This window comes from Hemiscyllium ocellatum, chromosome 7 (genome assembly GCF_020745735.1).
Source record: "Hemiscyllium ocellatum isolate sHemOce1 chromosome 7, sHemOce1.pat.X.cur, whole genome shotgun sequence".
Taxonomy (NCBI): domain Eukaryota; kingdom Metazoa; phylum Chordata; class Chondrichthyes; order Orectolobiformes; family Hemiscylliidae; genus Hemiscyllium; species Hemiscyllium ocellatum.
In genome coordinates, this window is record NC_083407.1 from 27,096,272 (window position 1) to 27,116,953 (window position 20,682).

At 44.1% G+C, this 20,682-nt stretch overlaps 1 protein-coding gene across 5 annotated transcripts in view; it reads right to left on the reverse strand.

Moving 5' to 3' along the window:
* lypd6b (LY6/PLAUR domain containing 6B) overlaps positions 1-20,682 on the reverse strand; it is a 173,516-nt gene that overhangs the window by 6,773 nt on the left and 146,061 nt on the right. For all 5 annotated transcript variants that reach the window (XM_060827819.1, XM_060827821.1, XM_060827820.1 and 2 more), the window contains 2 exons: positions 15,340-15,491; positions 12,528-12,626 (listed from right to left, as the gene is read on the reverse strand). In XM_060827819.1, the coding sequence (XP_060683802.1) occupies positions 12,528-12,626; positions 15,340-15,454 (214 nt within the window). In that variant the 5' untranslated portion in view covers positions 15,455-15,491. The remainder of the gene's footprint in view (positions 1-12,527; positions 12,627-15,339; positions 15,492-20,682) is intronic.

Sequence of the window (20,682 nt, forward strand, 5' to 3'; positions counted from 1 at the left end):
AATGACAATTTGGAGGGAGGGGAACTGAAATCCACATTGATCCTGTGTGGTTGCAGGATCCCAAGGTGGAAGATAAGGCGTTCTTCCTCCAGGCATCCGGTGGTTAGGATTTGTTGATGGAGGAGGTCCAGGACCTACATGTCCTTGGCAGATCATCAACTTCACTAACATCTTTCACCGCAACCTCAACTTCACCTGGACCATCTTGGATACCTCCCTCCCCTTCCTGGACCTCTCCACCTCCATCTCCAGCGACAGACTAACCACAGCCATCTACTACTAACCCACAGACTCCCAAAGCTACCTAGACCACACGTCCTCTCACCCTACCTCTGTAAAAACGCCATGCCTTATTCCCAATTCCTCTGCCTCTGCCGCATCTGTTCCCAGGATGACCAATTCCACTTTCATTAGATTAGATTAGATTACTTACAGTGTGGAAACAGGCCATTCGGTCCAACAAGTCCACACCGACCCGCCAAAGCGCAACCCACCCATACCCCTGCATTTATCCCTTTACCTAACACTACGGGCAATTTAGCATAGCCAGTTCACCTGAACTGCACATCTTTGGACTGTGGGAGGAAACCGGAGCACCCGGAGGAAACCCACGCAGACATGGGGAGAATGTGCAAACTCCACACAGTCAGTTGTCTGAGGCGGGAATTGAACCCGGATCTCTGGTGCAGTGAGGCAGCAGTGTTAACACTGTGCCACCGTGCCGCCCACTTTAGAACATCCCAGATGGCTAACTTCTTCAAAGATCACAAGTTCCCCTCCCACGTGGTCGACAATTCCCTCCAGCGCATCTCCTCCACTTCCTGCACCTCCGCCCTTGAACTCCACTCCTCCAAATGCAACAAGGACACAACACCTCTTGTTCTCCCCTTCCACCCCACCAATCTCCGTGAACATCCCATCATCCTCCACCACCTACAAACAGTACCCAACAGGAGGGATGTATTTCCCTCCCCACCCCTATCAGCATTCCATAGAGGCCATTCCATCCGGGACTCCCTCGTCAGATCCATGCCTCCCACGCACCACCTCACCCCAACCCACCACCCCCACCCAGCCCACACCCACTCCCGGCACCTTCCTCTGCAACTGCAGGAAGTGCAAAACCTACACCAGACCTCCCCTTCACCTCCGTCCAAGGCCCCAAAGGATCCTTCCAAATCCGACAGAAATTTACCTGTATTTCCGCCAATATCATTTACTGCATCCGTTGCACCCAATGTGGTTTCATCTACATCAGGGAGATTGGACACTAACTTGCAGATCATCTCAAAGAGTATCTTTGGGACACCCACACAAACCAACCTCACAACCCCGTGGCTGAACACTTGAACTCCTCCTCCCACTCTGCCAAGAACAGAGTGGGCGGCAGGGTGGCACAGTGGTTAGCACTGCTGCCTCACAGCTCCTGAGACCCGGGTTCAATTCCCGACTCAGGCGATTGTGTGGAGTTTGCACGTTCTCCCTGTGTCTGCGTGGGTTTGCTCCGGGTGCTCCGGTTTCCTCCCACAGTCCAAAGATGTGCGGGTCAGGTGAATTGGCCAAGCTAAATTGCCTGTAGTGTTAGGTAAGGGGTAAATGTAGGGGTATGGGTGGGTTGCGCTTCGGCGGGTCGGTGTGGACTTGTTGGGCTGAAGGGCCTGTTTCCACACTGTAAGTAATCTAATCTAATTTAATCTAATCTAATTAACATGCAAGTCCTGGGCCTCCTCCATCGACACACCCTAACCACCTGATGACTGGAGGAAAAATATCTCATGTTCCGCCTTGGGACCTTCAATTACATGGGATTAATGCAGATTGCACCTCAATTTCCCCTCCCCCAACATTATCCCAGTCCTAAGCCTCCAACTTGGCACTGCCCTCTTGTCCATCGCTGTTCCCAACTATCTGCTCCACCCTCCCCTCTGAGCTATCTCCTTCACCCCAACCTTTGTCTACCTTCTCAGCTATTCTCAACTACCTTCCCCCCCACCCCCCGCCCCACCCCCTTGCATTTATCTCTCAGCCCCTGACCCTCCTTCCTAATGAAGGACATATGCCTGAAACGTTGATTCTCCTGCTCCTCAGATGCTGACTGATCGGCAGTCTTTTCCAGCATGACACTCTCAACTCAATTCAGTAACACTTAGGTATACACTGCAGGGTAAGAGTTACAGCTGGGGAAAGGCAATTATGATGCAATTAGGCAAGATCTAGGACACATAGGATGCAAAAGGAAACTGCAGGGAATGGGCACAATTGAAATGTGGAACTTACTCAAGGAACAGCTACTGCATGTCCTTGATAAGTGTGTACCTGTCAGGCAGGGAGGAAGTGGTCATGTGAGGGAGCCGTGGTTAAGTAAAAAATTGAATCTCATGTCAAGAGGAAGAAGAAGGCTGATATTAAGATGAGACCTGGGGGCTCAATTATGGTGATTGAGAGTTAGAAGTTAGGCAGGAAGGACCAAAAGAGAGATCTTAGAGCCAGGAGGGGACATGAGAAGTCATTGGCAGATAGGATCAAGGAAAAGCCTAAAGGTTTCTATAGGTATATCAGGAATAAAAGAATGACTAGAGTAAGTTGGTGGCCAATCAAGGACAGTAGTGGAAAGTTGAGCATGGACTCCGGGGAGATAGAAGAAGTGCTAAAGGAATGTTTTTCATCAGTATTCACACTAGAAATGCTGTCGAGGAGATTACTGAGATACAGACTACTTAACTAGATGGGATTGAGGTCACAAGGAGGACGTGTTAGCAATTCTGGAAAAGTAAAAAATAGATAAGTCCCCTGAGCCAGATGGGGTTTATTTTAGGATTCTCCAGGAAGGCAGGGAGGAGATTGCAGAGACTTTGGCTTTGATCTTTATGTTGTCATTCCTACAGAAATAGTACCAGAAGACTGGAGGATTGCAAATGTTATTCCCTTGTTCAAGAAGGGAAGTAGAGACAACCCTGGCAATTATAGACCAGAGAGCCTTACTTTGGTTGTGGGTAAAGCGTTAGAAAAGGTGATAAGAGATAGGATTTACAATCATCTAGGAAGGAATAAGTTGATTATGATAGTCAACATGGTTTTTTGAAGGGTTGGTTGTGCCTCACAAACTTTATTCTTTGAGAAAGCGATCATGCAGGTGGATGAGGGTAAAGTGGTTGATGTAGTGCATATGGATTTCAGTAAGGCACTTGATAAGGTTCCCTACAGTAGGCTATTGCACAAAATACAGAGTTTCGGGATTGAGGGTGATTTCGTGGTTTGGATCAAAAATTGGATTGCTGAAAGAAGACAGAGGGTGGTGGTTGATGGGAAATGTTCAGTTACTAGTGGCTTACTGTGAGGATCTGTTTTGGGGCCACTGCTGTTTGTCATTTATATAAATTACCTGGATGAGGGCGTAGAAGGATGGATTAGTAAATTTGTGGATGACACTAAGGTCAGTGTTGCTGTGGATAGTTCCGAAGGATGTTGGAGATCACAGAGAGACATAAAAAAGCTGCAGAGTTGGGCTGAGAGGTGGCAAATGGAGTTTAATGTGGAAAAATGTGAGGCGGTTTACTTTGGAAGGAGTAATAGGAATAAAGAGTACTGGGCTTTTGGTAAGATTCTTGGTAATGTAGATGAGCAGAGAGATCTCGGTGTCTGTGGACATAGATCCTTGAAAGTTGCCACCCAGGTTGATAGGGTTGTTAAGAAGGCATATGGTGTGTTAGCTTTTATTGGTAGAGAGACTGAGTTTCGAAGCCATGAGGTTATGCTGCAGCTATACAAAACTCTGGTGTGTGACCACAACTGGCATATTGCGTACAGTTCTGGTCCCCGCATTGTAGGAAGGATGTGGAAACTCTGGAAAGAGTGCAGAGGAGATTTATTAGGATGTTACCTGGTATGGAGGAAGGTCTTATGAGGAAAGGCTGAGGGAATTGAGGCTGTTTTTGTTGGAGAGAAGAAGGTTGAGAGGTGACTTAATTGAGACATAGAACATAGAACATAGAAGGATACAGCGCAGTACAGGCCCTTCGGCCCTCGATGTTGCGCCGACCAAATCCTACCTAACCTATACTAGCCCAATAACTTCCAAATGCCTATCCAATGCCCGCTTAAATGACCATAAAGAAGGAGAGTTCACCACTGATACGGGCAGGGCATTCCATGAACTCACAACCCGCTGTGTGAAGAATCTACCCCTAACATCTGTCCTATACCTACCACCCCTTAATTTAAAGCTATGTCCCCTAGTAACACCTGACTCCATTAGCGGTAAAAGGTTCTTAGTATCTACCCTATCTAAACCCCTAATCATCTTATACACTTCTATCAGATCTCCCCTAAACCTTCTCTTCTCCAATGAGAACAGCCCCAAGTGCCTCAGCCTTTCCTCATAAGATTTTCCTACCATTCCAGGCAACATCCTGGTAAACCTCCTCTGCACTCGTTCTAAAGCTTCCACATCCTTCCTATAGTATGGCGACCAAAACTGCACACAATACTCCAGATGAGGCCGCACCAGAGTCTTATACAACTGCAACATGACCTCAGGACTCCGGAACTCAATTCCTCTGCCAATAAAGCCCAGTACACCATATGCCTTCCTCACAGCACTATTTACCTGGGTGGCAACTTTCAGAGATCTGTGTACATGGACACCAAGATCCCTCTGCTCATCCACACTACCAAGTAGCCTACCATTAGCCCAGTAATCCATCATCTTGTTATTCCTACCAAAGTGAACGACTTCGCACTTAGCTACATTGAATTCCATTTGCCACATTTCCGCCCAGCTCTGCAACTTATCTATGTCCCGCTGTAACCTACCACTTCCTTCCTCACTATCCACAACTCCACCGACTTTTGTGTCATCCGCAAACTTGCTTACCCAGCTTTCAAGTCCTTCCTCTAGATCATTTATAAAGATAACAAAAAGCAATGGTCCCAAAACAGATCCTTGTGGTACACCGCTAGTAACTGCGCTCCAAGATGAACATAATCCATCAACTACTACCCTCTGTCTCCTTCCAGCCAGCCAATTCCTAATCCAAACCTCTAATGTATCCTCAATGCCATACCTCCGAAGTTTTAGCATTAGCCTACCATGGGGAACCTTATCGAATGCCTTACTAAAATCCATATACACAACATCTACTGCTTTACCCTCATCCACTTCCTTGGTCACCTTCTCAAAGAACTCAATAAGGTTTGTGAGGCACGACCTGCCCTTCACAAAACCATGCTGGCTATCCCTGATCACGTTATTCCTACCCAGATGTTCATAAATCTTATCCCTTACCATTCTCTCTAAGACTTTGCCCACCACTGAAGTCAGACTCACTGGCCTATAGTTGCTAGGGCTATCCCTACTCCCTTTCTTGAACAATGGGACCACATTCGCTATCCTCCAGTCCTCTGGTACTATTCCTGTTGACAACGACGACATAAAAATCCAGGCCAATGGCTCTGCTATCTCCTCCCTAGCTTCCCATAGGATCCTGGGGTAAATGCCATCAGGCCCAGGAGACTTATCTATATTCATCCTTTCCAATATTCCCAAAACCTCTTCCCTGCATATTTCCAGGGCATCCATTCTAATTATTTAAGATATTATTTCATATAAGATAATCAGAGGGTTAGCTTAGATGGAAAGTGACAGCGCTTTTCTTCAGATGGTGATGGGGACAAGGGGACAGAGCTTTAAGTTGAGGGGTGATAGACATAGGACAGAAGTCAGACGTGGTTTCTTTACTCAGAATGTTACTAAGAATGTAGGAGGGGTGTGGAATGCTCTGCCTGCAACAACAGTAGTAGACTAGCCAACTTTAAGGGCATTTAAATGGTCAATGGATAAACATATGGATGAAAATGAAATAGTGTAGGTTAGATAGGTTTCAGAATGGTTCCACAGGGCAGTGCAACATCGAGGGCCAAAGGGCTTATACTGCGCTGTAATGTTCTATGTTCTATGTAAAACATTACCTGGGTGTTGGGATTAACTGTTGAAGGTGTGATGCTGGAAAAGCATAGCAGGTCAGGCAGCATTTGAGGAGCAGGAGAATCAATGCATCAGGCATAAGTTCTTCATCAGGAATGGGACCTGTGGGCTAGAGGGCTGAGAAATAAATAGCAGGGGGATGGGGCTCAGGGAAGGTAGCTGAGAATAGAATAGGTAGATGAATGTGGAGGAGAAGGTGATAGGTTGGAGAGGAGGGTGGAACAGATAGCTGGGAAAGGTGATGGGCAGGTCAAAAGGGCGATGCAAAGTTGGAAGCTTGGCACTGGGAAAAGGTGGGAGGAGGAGAAATGAGGAAACTGGTGAAATTCACTGGCGAAATCCAACTCGGTACCATCCTGCTCCTCGGATGCTGTCTGACCTACTGTGCTTTTGCAGCACCATACTCTCGACTCTGATCTCCAGCATCTGTAGTCATAGAATCGTAGAGGTGTACAGCACGGAAACAGACCCTTTGGTCCAACTCATCCACGCCGACCAGGTATCCCATCCCAATCTAGTCCCACCTGCCAGCGCCCGGCCCATATCCCTCAAACCCTTCCTATTCACATACCCATCCAAATGCCTTTTAAAAGTGGTAATTGTACCAGCCTCCACCACTTCCTCTAGCAGCTCATTCCATACGCACACACCCTCTGCTTGAAAAAGTTGCCCCTTAGGTCTCTTTTAAATCTTTCCCCTCTCACCCTGCTCAGACCTGCTTTCCCAAAATGCAGCACCTCGCAATTATCTAAATTAAACTCCACCCACATCTATGGAGAGAAATCAGTGTTAACTTTGTGAGTCCAGCGACCCTTCCTCAGAAATGATAGCAGCTCAGAAAATGGCTGTTTATATACAGAAGATAGGGTGGGGAGGGGGTAAGGAGTAAACAATAGCTGGGAAGAGAGGCTAAAGAGAGAGAGGAGAGAAGAACTATGTCCAGTTCTAGTCACCACATTAGCAAAAGGATGTGAATGCTTTGGAAAGGGTGCAGTGGAGGTTCACCAGGATGTTGCCTGATATGGAGGGTGCTTGCTATGAGGAGAGGTTGAATAAATTAATATTATTTAAATTGGAAAGAAGGGGGTTGAGGGGGAACCTGATTGAGGCCTACAAAATCATGAGAAGTGTAGACAGGGTAGAAAGGAAGAAGCTTTTTCCCAAAGTGGATGATTCAATTACTAGGGGTCACGAGTTCAAAGTGAGAGGGGAAACGTTTAAGGGAGATACACGTGGAAAGTTCTTTACGCAGAGAGTGGTGGATGCCTAGGATTGCCAGTGGAGGTGATAGGAGCAGAAATGATACCGTCATTTAAGATGTACCCAGACAGATACATGAATGGGCAGGGAGCAAGGGGATACAGATCTTTAGAAAATAGGCAGCAGGTTTAGATAGAGGATCTGGATCAGCACAGGCTTGGAGGGCCGAAGGACCTGTTCCTGTGCTGTATTGTTCTTTGGTCTTTGTTTTTGATAGTAAGACAGACAAAGGCATGGATAATGAACTGGTGAGGAGGGTAAATAGCTATTAATGGAAACTGTTAGTGGCTAACAATGGGTTGTGTGCAATAGCAGACTATGTGATGAAAAGCCTGGTATGCAGGGGTAGGGGCTAGGACATGGGAGAGCTCAAGCCCTAAAGTTATTGAACTTGATATTGAATCCAGAGGGCTGTAGTGTCCCCAAGCGGAAAATGAGGTGCTGTTCTTGCAGCTTGCGCTGAGCTTCACTGGAGCACTGCAGCAAGCCTACCACAGAGATATTGGTCAGGGGACAGGGGGGTATGTTGAAGTGGCTGGCAACAAGAAGTTCAGGGTCTTTTTTGCAGACAGAATGCAAGTGTTCTGCAAAGCAGTCACCCAGTCTACACTTGGTTTTCCCCAATGTTGAGGAGACCACATTGTGAGCAGCAATTTGAATGAAGTGCAGGTAAAGCACTGCTTCATCTGGAAGGTGTGTTTGGGCTCTTGGAAACTTCCCAATATATCTCATCCTTCCAACACACATCTCGTAAAGGCATATTCATTAATTCGATCATAGACTGCAATCAGTATATACTTTTCTGAAACAAACAAGCTTTTCTTCTAAAAATACAGATGTCAAAAGACCATTCTGACCGTTGACAAGAATCAGTGAATGTTTTCAATTCTCACAGACTCAAGAGTCTCAAGCCTCTATGAAATTCCTAAGAAATTGGCCATAGGTGGGACGTCTCCACTGGGTGGCACAGGGAGACAGATTTGATTTCACCCTCAGGCAACTGTCTGTGTGGAACTTTTGCATTCTCCCTGTATCTGTTTTGGTTTCTTTTGGGTGCTCCGGTTTCCTCCCACAGTCCAAAGATGTGGAGGTTAGATGGATTGGCCATCTAAACTGCCCACAGTGTCCAGGGATATGTACGCTAGTGAGTTAGCTATGGGAAAGGCAGGGTTGCAAGGATGGGGTGGATCTGAGTAGGATGCTCTTTGCAGGGTCAATGTGGACTTGATAGGCCAAATGGCCTGTCTCCACACTGTAGGGATTCTATGAATAGACATACTCAGGTGAAATCATTTGTGGAATTCACACTTCCTAACATTTATGGATTCAGCAATCTATGGACTACTACACTCACTGTCTCTTGGCCTGAAATTTTACACCGTTGCAGAAAAACCATAATTTAAATCATAATCATAAGTTAGATCATAAGTAAATGTGAGTGGGCACCATACATTCCCTGTTGTGTACCAAGGATCACATGTATAAATGATATGGATGAGAATATAGAAATCATGGTTAGTAAGTTTGCAGATGACACTAAAATTGCTGGCATAGTAGACAGTGAAGAACGTTTCCTAAGATTACAAAGGGATCTTGATCAAATGCGTCAATGGGCTGAAAAATGGCAGATGATGTTAAATCTAGATAAATGTGAGGTATTGCATTTTTATACTATAAACAAGGCCGTACAGTTAATGGTAGGGCCTTGGGTAGTGTTGCAGAACAGAGGGACCTAGGGATACAGGTACATAATTCTTTGAAGTTTGCAACACATATAGACAGGGTATTCATAAAGACATTTGGTACGCTTGCCTCTATTGCTCATTCCTTTGAGTATCATGGTTGGAAAGTCATGTTGAGGATGTACAGGACATTGGTGAGGCCTCTTCTGGAATACTGTGTCCATTTCTGGTCTCCCAGTTAGAGGAAGGATATTGCTGCAAATGTGTTGCTGGTCAAAGCACAGCAGGTTAGGCAGCATCTCAGGAATAGAGAATTCGACGTTTCGAGCATAAGCCCTTCATCAGGAATAAGAGAGAGAGAGCCAAGCCGGCTGAGATAAAAGGTAGGGAGGAGGGACTAGGGGGAGGGGCGATGGAGGTGGGATAGGTGGAAGGAGGTCAAGGTGAGGGTGATAGGCCGGAGTGGGGTGGGGGCGGAGAGGTCAGGAAGAGGATTGCAGGTTAGGAGGGCGGTGCTGAGTTGAGGGAACCGACTGAGACAAGGTGGGGGGCGGGGAAATGAGGAAGCTGGAGAAATCTGAATTCATACCTTGTGGTTGGAGGGTTCCCAGGCGGAAGATGAGGCGCTCCTCCTCCAGCCGTCGTGTAGTTGTGTTCTGCCGGTGGAGGAGTCCAAGGACCTGCATGTCCTCGGTGGAGTGGGAGGGGGAGTTAAAGTGTTGAGCCACGGGGTGATTGGGTTGGTTGGTTCGGGCGGCCCAGAGGTGTTCTCTGAAGCGTTCCGCAAGTAAGCGGCCTGTCTCACCAATATAGAGGAGGCCACATCGGGTGCAGCGGATGCAATAGATGATGTGTGTGGAGGTACAGGTGAACTTGTGGCGGATATGGAAGGATCCCTTGGGGCCTTGGAGGGAAGTGAGTGTGGAGGTGTGGGCGCAAGTTTTACATTTCCTGCGGTTGCAGGGGAAGGTGCCGGGGGTGGAGGTTGGGTTGGTGGGGGGTGTGGATCTGACAAGGGAGTCACGAAGGGAGTGGTCCTTGCGGAACGCTGATAGGGGAGGGGAGGGAAATATATCCTTGGTGGTGGGGTCCGTTTGGAGGTGGCGGAAATGGCGGCGGATAATACGTTGTATGCGCAGGTTGGTGGGGTGGTAGGTGAGAACCAGTGGGGTTCTGTCTTGGTGGCAGTTGGAGGAGCGGGGCTCAAGGGCGGAGGAGCGGGAAGTGGAGGAGATGCGGTGGAGGGCATCGTCGATCACGTCTGGGGGGAATCTGCGGTCCTTGAAGAAGGAGGCCATCTGGGTTGTGCGGTGTTGGAATTGGTCCTCCTGGGAGCAGATGCGGCGGAGACGAAGGAATTGGGAATATGGGATGGCGTTTTTACAGGGGGCAGGGTGGGAGGAGGTGTAGTCCAGGTAGCTGTGGGAGTCAGTCGGTTTATAATAGATGTCTGTGGAAGGATATTATTAAGCTGGAGAGGGTTCAGAAGAGATTTACCAGGATATTGCTGGGTGTGGACGGTTTGAGTTATAAAGAAAGGCTGGATAGGCTGGGACTTTTTCCACTAGAGCATAGGAGTTGGAGAGGTGACCGGATGGAAATGTATAAAATAATTAGAGGTATAGATAGAGTTACTGGTAATTGCCTTTTCCCTCGGATGGTGGATTTCAAGACTGGGGGCAAATTTTTATGGTTAGAGAAGAGAGATTTAAAAAAGACGTGACAGGAAATTTTTATAACACAGAGGGTGATTCATGTGTGGAATGAACTTTCTCATGAAGTGGTGGATGTGTGTACAATTACAACATTTCGAACATAGAGAAGTACAGCACAGAACAGGCCCTTTGGCCCACGATGTTGTGCCGAGGTTTCATCCTAATGTAAAATATAGTAACTTAACCTGCACACCCATCAACTCACTGCTATCCATGTGCATGTCCAGCAGTCGCTTAAATGTCCCCAATGACTCTGCTTCCAACACCACAGCTGGCAACGCATTCCATGCATTCACAACTCTCTGCATAAAGAACCCAACTCTGACATCTCCTTTATACCTTCCTCCTAATATCTTCAAACTATGACTCCTCGTACCACTCAATCCTAGGGAAAAGTCTCTGGCTATTGACTCTATCTATTCCACTCATTACTTTGTATACCTCGATCAGGTCTCCTCACTTCCTCATTCTCTCCAGAGAGAAAAGTCAGAGCTTATTCAACCTTTCTTCATAAGGCAACCCCTCCAATCCAGGCAGCATCCTGGTAAACCTTCTTTGCACCCTCTCCAAAGCCTCTGTATCTTTCCGATAGTAGGGCGACCAGAACTGGACACAATATTCCAAGTGTGGTCTCACCAGGGACTTGTAGAGCTGCAGTAAAACCTTGCGATCTTAAACTTGATCCCCCTGTTAATGAAAGCCAAAACACCATATGCTTTCTTAACAACCCTACACAAAGACATTTGGATGTATACATAAATAGGAAATGTTTGGAGGGATATGGGCTAGGAGCAGGCAGGTGTGATGAGTTTAGTTTCAGATTATGTTCGGTATAGACTGGTTGGAGTGAAGGATCTGTCTTTGTGCTGTATGACTCTATGACCAAAACTGAAACAGAAACAAAAATTGCTGGCAAAGGTATGGCAGCATCTGAGGGAAGAAACCCGAGGTAAAGCTTTGACCTGTTTCAGATGAAGCAGATCTTTATTTTAATGATCAAAACCCAGATAAAGAATCTATTGCCCCAAGAACCCCAGTGATAAGTTGGTTACTCTGCAAATGATGCCAAAAGAAACAGGAGCAGCATAAGCAGAAACATCTCTGCCTTTAAACATTGTAAGGTCCCCAAACCTGTTCCTTTTCAAGTCTACCCAGGTAGAAAACAGAGCTCCTATTAATATGGTGGTCTAAGGAACTAACTTTGCAACTTGCTGAAAGATCCATTTCTTTGGGTTGAGTGATGTGTGATTGACATATAGAGTTACACGTTCAGAGTGAATATGGTAAGAAATAACACCCTTCATTTAAATTTTCAAAAGATAATTTGCTGGTTATTCAAATTGACTGTACAGTCGGGGCTAAAGAAACATACACTTTCTTTTTGAAAGCAATCTGCATTGATAGTTAGGGAACAGGTTCATCCGTTCACTCTCAATATTATCCATAACACACGGAACACAAGAAAAAGATTAAACTGCAGAACAATGGTTGCCAACAGTAAACAATCAATATTTACACTTCAATACAAATGATTATTTCCTCAGAAAGCCTAACTATGTTTTGTAATAGCAGTTGGCTCAATGTTAGCATTTGTTATCTATAACTTAAAACATTGAACAAAATAATTTAAACAAACAACAGAACTACACACGATTGCTTGATTTATCAGTTGATAAATACCGTGTAAAAATAAAACATCCTGTCACACTGACTGACTTATTGGAGCCTTATTTAATTGTTCAAAGTAAAACAAATAGTTACTGCTTTCGAAACAAACTATTTACAAAAGAAACTTTTAGATTATCAATCAGATCTTAAGCTGTAAAATCTCCCATAAGAACTCTGGTGAATTCAACAATCACATCCATTTTGCTAAAAGATACTCACGCTGCGGGCACCACTTGTCTTCAGCCCATCTGTTACACTCATAGTTGTTCAAAGCATTGTTGCAAGTGAAGCACTTGAAGCTGTTTGGAAATGGAGTCGCTGTGGAAAAGAGAGGAAGTTCAGGATATTGGGGCCAGCTAATCGTTCTGCAGGACAAACAAGGTATCAAGAGCACTACAAGCCAGTGCCGAGATGATTGATATCTTCCATAAAGACTTTTGACCAGCTCTGAATAAAACAAGCCAGAAGTTTTGTATCACTGGATTGAAAACTACTTTGAATGAAACACTTTCCCCAGACTACGGTGAGTGAATGAGAAGGTATATACTTACACCACAACTGTATCACTCTGGTGTAGTTGCTTCCTTTGTTTTACTGTAGTTAGAGTGCAAATCTAGAGAAAGGCCTGATCTGATAACAGAGCTAAGAAAAGTGCCATTTCCCAGCAGGAGGCAGTCTTCAGTTTCTTTGGGTCCAGGCTTAGATTCGACAGGCAACAAATACCTAACTTGAGAAAAGGCTATACTGCGGCAGGACAGATGCTGCCTGACCTGCTAATTTTCACCAGCACTTTATATATTTCATATGTTTATATTTCAGATTTCCAGCATCCATGGTGTATTTTGTTTTTACATAATGCTACCTATTGTCCCTTGAGATTTAATGCATGGGCGGTATTTTTATTTTAACCATTGTGAAATAACAACAAGGAAAATGAAATTATGTGTAAATAATGAATAGAGAGGGAACATTCATCAGGGGACTTACCATGAAAACACTCAACCAATGTCATATTGCTCCCAAGGATCTAGATTGCAGACGTCTTGTGATCCCTCACTGAAACACAGTACTTTTGATCACTAATAAATAGCCCCAGATTCAGACAAGATGGTTTCAATCATAACCTATAAAGGAGACTTTAAAGGCGAGTTCACTGTATTCAGCACTTACAGTTTGACAGCAGTAAAAATGAAATATCCAGTCACTGTGTGAGTTTTTTAGGAGTTGTAATGACTGCTCCAGCAACATTCAGGGCTCTAAGACACGTTGGTTATCAGCTTCAGCCAGATTGATATAGGTATACATTATAATGTGGAAGGTGATTCAGAGCAACTGTGTAAGTCATGGAATCATAGAAATGTACAGCACGGAAACAGATCCTTTGGTCCAACTCGTCCATGACAATCAGATATCCTAAACTTATCTACTCTCATTTGCCAGCATTTGGCCCATATCCCTCTAAACCTTTCCTATACATGTACCTATCCAGATGTTGTAATTGTACCAGCCTCCATTACTTCCTCTAACAGCTCATTCCATACGCGCACCACCCTCTGCGTGATAAATTTACCCACTAACTGTGGATGCTGGGAATCAGAAACAAAAACAGAAATTCCTGGAAAAGCTCAGCAGGTCTGGCAGCATCTGTGGAGAGAGGTAGAGAGAACTCAGTGTTAATCCACAGATGCTGCCAGACTTGCTGAGCTTTTCCAGCAATTTCTGTTTTTGTTGTTGTTGTTGTTATTGAAAAGGTTACCCTTTGGGACTTTTTAAAATCTTTTCCCCCTGACCTTAAACCTATGCCCTTGAGTTTTGGACACCCCCCACCCTAGGAAAAAGACCTTGGCTATTTACCCTATACATGTCCCTCATGATTTTATAAACCTCTCTATAAGGTCACCTCTGAGCCTCCAATGCTGCAGGGAAAAAAGCCCCAGCCTATTCAGCCTCTTCCTATAGCTCAAACCCTGCAATCCTAATAAATCTTTTCTGCACCCTTTCAAGTTTAACAACATCCGTCCTCCAGCAGGGTGACCGGCATTGTACACAGTATTCTTAAAGTGGCCTCACCAACGTCCTAGACAGCTGCAATATAACATCCTACCTCCTATACTCAATGTTCCAAACAATGAAGGCAAGTTTAGTCAATTAAGAAATGAAATCAAATCAAATTAATCAGACACAAAATAGATGTTTCCAGTCTTCCTGAAAGCCCCCAGCCTGTGACATTGGGATTACTGCTGTGGCTGGATGATGGTGACCAGTGCTCCAATATCACTTTGAGGGCCCTCAGAGTTTCCTAAACACATTTGACAATGGTGGTCTGTTGGTAGTTTCTATTACAAATGTCTTGAAAGTGCTGAGAGAATGCCTCACATTGGTTGTAGGCCATTTTCCTTTTTGTTTGTAATGACAGGCTCCAGCTCCTTCAATGGCGGAAGGCTTCCTTCAGCTCTCCAGCTTTGAGAACTCTTCCACCATCATTATTTGGAAAATCTAATCAAAGTCCGTTTCCTGTTCCCAATATAGTGTGGGGTTGCCATCAGCTAATATCAGGAGAAAGTGAGGACTGCAGATGCTGGAGATCAGAGTCAAGAGTGTGGTGCTGGAAAAGCACAGCAGGTCAGGCAGCATCCGAGGAGCAGGAGAGTTGATGCTTCGGGCAAGAGCCCTTCATCAGGAATGAAGCTGTGAACCGAGTGGGTGGAGAGACAGATGACATGGGAGTGCAGTGAGAGAGAGAGAGAGACTCACTGAGATCCTTGTAGACAGAAGAGGAGAATTTCTTCAAGGGAGGCATTCTTGGAAGAGGTTTTGCATTAAGGTTAAAATCAACTCGGAGAGAGTGAGGACTGCAGATGTTGGGAAATCAAAGTCGAGGGAGGGGTGCTGGAAAAGTGCAGCAGGTCAAGCAGGAGCCGAGGATCAGGAGAATCGGTGTATCACCCTGAGGTAGCAGATTCAACCCAAAACAAGAAGATGTTGCAATGCCAAAAATATCCACCACTCTGCAATTGTCAGAATTACTTACGGGACATTGGTGGCCTCACGTTATGAAAGTTGACATTTCTGGTGAACACACGATCCACAAGGAGGATAAGGAGCTGGATGAGGACAACTCTTGCAGGATAGTGAGTTATGGGCATAGTATCTGGCAATATCAACGAGGATTAGCAGGTGCACCTACAAGAAAAAGAAAACACTGCACCTTAATGGAGTTCATTTCTATAAATAAGAAACTCGCTTCTGGAGGATTTACTCCGGTTATCATGCAGAATTTCGGTTTTCTATTCCACTTTTCCTTGCTCTGACTGGGCAGGGAGCTGGTTGAGGTTGCAGTGATTTATGAGCCAGCTGGAAAGGCAGAGACCTGCGATCCTCTTCTGCAATGCCCACCAAACAAAATGTTAAGTGTACTTGGGGATCATTGAGGGAGCCAAGCAACACTTTCTATTGACAGTACTAACTGCTGTATTTCAGTAAGTAAATATGTTTTTATTTCATTCATTTATAGGATGTGGGCATTGCTGGCTAAGCCAGCATTTATTGCCCCTACCTACTTCCTCTTGAGAAGAAGATGGAGACCTACCTCTTGAACTGCTGCAAGATTTGGTATCTGTCGAGCACAATGATGCATATGGTTAAATGTGGCCTTGATGTCAGGGGTAGTCACTCTTGCCTCATCTCTGAATTCAGCTCCTTTGCTCATGTTTGAACTAAGGCTGGAATGAGGGCAGGAGTTGAGTGCCCTGGTGGAACACCAACTGGGCAGCAGCGAATAGATTATCGCTAAGGAAGTGCTGCTTGATAGCACTTTCGATGATAACTTCCATCACTTTTCTAATGATCAATTAGATCCTTACTGACCCAAACCATCATTGAAAATCTATTGTCATGATCCCAGCAATGGCAAAACTGGAATAGGCAGAAGACAGAGAGAAACTTGGCATCAGTTATCCATTTAACATTTTTTTTTTACATAATCCACTTCTGCAACATACATGACAACTGACCAAAGTACTTCAATTTAATTTTAATGCCATATGTCTAACTTTGTATTGACTTGTTGATGAGCTGCCATTGAAAGAGCATTGATAAGTTGGGCAGGGATGCACAATAAAGCAACTTTTATCATAAGGAAGAGTGAGGCTGCCTGGTGCTGTGAGTATTTCAGTCACAAATGCTGTATTGCATTGGCTGCTGCTGGGATTCAATGGACACATTGAGGTGGGAGAGAAGTTAATGCAGTGACTGTAACAAGGTCAGCCAGGTGGATCTCATAGAAAATGAGTTCCCTGATTGGGGCTGTTAATCTGGTCCAATCAGGAATCCCTGGCTGACAGATACAAATAGGAGTGTCAGAGGTTCTGTTCATTCTGAGAGCTAGCTCTGAGGGACTTAGTTCAGTGTCAAGGCCTTTGCACAAGTCAATAAAGGGTGATTTGGTGATGGTATACTGGCCTCTGTGAAGTTATTTCAGGTAGGGTTGCCAACTGTGACGAAATATATTCCTGGAGGTTATCACATGATTTGTCTCCAACCCCCAGCCATTGGTTGGCCAATCCTTGCAAAGCACTGCCTTCCTACAGCAATTGGAAAGCAGAGAGATTCATTCCCCAATTGGTGCCAGACTGAAAATAGAGGCTTTTCCTCCCAGTTTCAATATTTTTGCATCTAGTACAGACTGTCCCTGGTTGTAAACAGGTTCCATTCATGAGTTTCTGTTTGCAAATCCATTTGTATGCTATTTGGAACACAATGCAGGATAAAGTAGATATTTGTAAATACAGGAAATTTTAGTATGTTGGATCTTTAAAGTTACAAATCTGATTCCATACAGGGATGTAAGTATAAGCATTCATAAGCCAGATATCATAAATCAGGGACTACCCATAAAAAGAAACATTCAAAGAAAATTACAAAACACACAATCTTTTAATGTTGCAATGAATTTTCTTCAAAGTTGCACACAGCAGGCATCAAGGGGCCTTGGGAGAAAGTGAGAACATGGCATTGAGATCGAGGCTCAGCCTTGATCAGATTGAATGCAGCGCAGTTTTGAAGAGCCAAATGCCTACTCCTGTTCTTCGTTTCTACGTCTCAGTGTTCTGTAGGTTAACAACTGGAGGGTTAGCAATTCACATTAGGAGAGAGGAGAATCAACTAACTAGCATCGTGATTCTTCTGGTATTCTAAACATGAGCTTAATTAAAAATCAAAAATGATTTTGCATTTACAGACAAGTGTTTACTTTGATTCTAAATCTTCAAGTTTGCTAATTCTATCCTATTTATCCACTATTAATACAGAGAGAATGGACTCACGAACATACAGAGAGATCAATCAGAATTAAAGGCTTCTTCAAATGTTTAAAATGCTTTATATTCAGTTTTTAAATAGACAGATTTTCATTATATTAGAAATTGGTTAATCCAACCCATTATTATATCTTTGTTCACTGGATATTTCTTATGTATAATTTAAAAATGGCAATGGGATTACAGTTGATTCATAACCACATGTTATACAATTATATGGTTTAGAAGATTGTTATGTTTTGAGACTGTCTTTAATTTACGATAAAAAGAAGTCAGGCAGATTAAAAGTCTGCCCAACACCAAGCCTGGGTGTTTGGATTGTTAGAAATTAAAGAGGATTCAGGTTATTTTACTGACAAGACAGTACAAGGTAATTACGCTTGGAGACAATGGCAGCAGCTTGTGTGTTAACAGTGAGTTTGACTATGAGTGTCCAAAGTCTCAGAAAAAAAGTTGAAGATGTTGGGTTATAAACAGTTGTGGTTTAAACTTGCCATTTTTATAATCCTCTGATTCCCCTTGGCTTGTCCATCATCTGCAAAATGCAGTTCAGGAATATTGTGCATATCATCTACAAGAGGCATGTGGCAAGTCACCAAGGATCCCCTGGTGGCACAAACCACAAACTCCACTAGCTAGAAAGATCAGTTATGATTTGGAGATGCCGGTGTTAGACTGGAATGTGCAAAGTTACAAATCACACAACACCAGGTTAGAGTCCAACAGGTTTAATTGGAAGCACTAGCTTTCAGAGCACTGCTCCTTTGTCAGGTGAAGGAGTAGCACTCTGAAAGCTAGTGCTTCCAATTAAACCTGTTTGACTCTAAGCTGGCGTTGTGTGATTTTTAACTTAGAAAGATCAGAGCAGCACATGCAAAGGAGCATCCCCAAGTGGCACCTCATCCGATTTGATACTATTCCTTCACTGTTACTGGGTTAAAAATCCTGAAATTCCTTTCCTAACAGCACTGTGACTGTACTTGCATTGAATAGACTGCAGTAGTGTCAAAGGTGGAAGCCAACATCCTATGACAGGATGAAAAAAAAAGTTGTGCTCTGGAATTTAAAGTAAAAATTGCATACAGAAATAGTGCTTAATTAATATTGAATTCAGCTTGCTACAGTAAAATGTCTTCAATTGTGACATCTTGTCATGTCCTCCATTAATTAATTCACTGGAAGTTTAAATGTCTAAAGTTATTGGTCTCCCAGATATTATATGTAAAAAGCAAACTCTGTGTGTAAACAATGGTCTTCGTGTGCAGTATTTATCAGATCTTCATTGCTCTGTGCAACTTCATGTCTGGACATCCTGTGAAAATGCTTACATGCAGAATTAAAACTGAATTGATTCAAATTCCTAGCATTATCAGCTCTCAAGTCCAACTTCCACGTATTAAATCAATTAGTTCAACAGGCATAATGAAAACCCCTCCTGTTTCTTTGATCAGCTTGGAACATCTAGAAAACATGCTATTCTTTTCTAAGGAGTTGCAAATTGCCCTCTATTACTATTTCCCCCCAAGTATTTTTTAAAAGAAATGTTCATGGAATGTGGCTGGGCCAGCATTTATTGCCTGACCTTAGCTGTTCTTCGAAAAATAATGGTGAGTCACTTTTTCAACTACTGCAAGCACACCGTAGGCACACTCACAGGGCTGTTAGGGAAAGCGTTCCAGGATTTAGACCCAGCAACACTAAAGGAATGATGATATTTTTCCAATTGAGGACGGTGAATGGCTTGCAAGGGAACTTCCAGGTGGTAAAATTCCTATGTATCTGCAGTCCTAGTCCTTCTAGATAATAATGGCCATGGGTTTGGAATATGCTATCAAAGGAGTCTTGGTGAATTATTGCTGTGCAGCTTGTAAATGGTACGCAGGGTGAATACCGTGCAACGTAGCATTCTGTTTTGACACCATCACCTTGATAACTTGTTAATACAGAGGAACCTCAATTATTCGAGCGAGATGGGTAATTGATTATTCGGTTAATTGATTTCCTCTGGGGCTCGGAGTTTTCTGTGAAGTTTGCTCCCTGTTCAGGAGACTAGGCAGCAGCACACTGCGCGCGTGCCCCCACCTCCACCCCCGTCCCAAACCCGTGCCTGCCCCCCCAGCCCCATCCACGCCCACCCTGCCCCTAACACTGTCCGTACCCCAAACCTTGTCCGCCCCCCCGCCCATACCACCCCCACTCCACCCCCAACCTAATCTGCTGCATCCATTCCGTTCGGATAATCTGAAATTTGGATACTTGATATTCGAATAATCAAGGTTCCTCCGTATCGCTTTACTTTCATTAGTTTATATAGATTTGGTTTACTTGTTACATTGGTTAGACTCTTGTCATGTGACTTATACCTTTCATGTCATCCCAGCTATTTGGTTTATATCTAGTATCACCTTATTGTTGACTATTAATAATAATCCTTCTGCTGCAATTAATCAGATCACAGGTCATCCCTTCACTTGCTATTCAGCTGTTGACACTTTACTCACATTGTCTGACACTTTTGATCACCTGCAAAGACTTGTTATTCAGTCTGTCAACACTCAACTCACACCATTTTGTATTATCCTTTGACATTTTTAATTACCTGGAATTATCTTGCAATGATTTCTCTGCCGATAAATTCTGTGTCTGTGTGCTTCCCTCCACTTCACCTAACAAAGGAGCAATGCTCTGAAAGCTTGTGATTTCAAATAAACATGTTGGACAATAACCTGGTGTCGTGTGACTTCTGAACTTGTGTATCAGTGGTTAATAGAAGAGCTGAATATTATTTTAACAGAGAAAAACTATAGAAAGCTGCAGAAGAAAGAGAATTGGGGGTCTTGCTCCATGAATCACAAAAAGCTAGCAAGAAGTCTTGTTAATAATGTACATGGCCACAGCTTGAAAACTGTGAACCATTTTGAGACCATCTTCTAAGGCGAGATATGCTGGAATCAGAGGCAGATTACTCAGTTTCATCCCACACATGGACGGAATCTATTTTTAATTCATTTTGCAGGATATGGGTGCTGCTGGCTGGGCCAGCATTTTATTGCCTA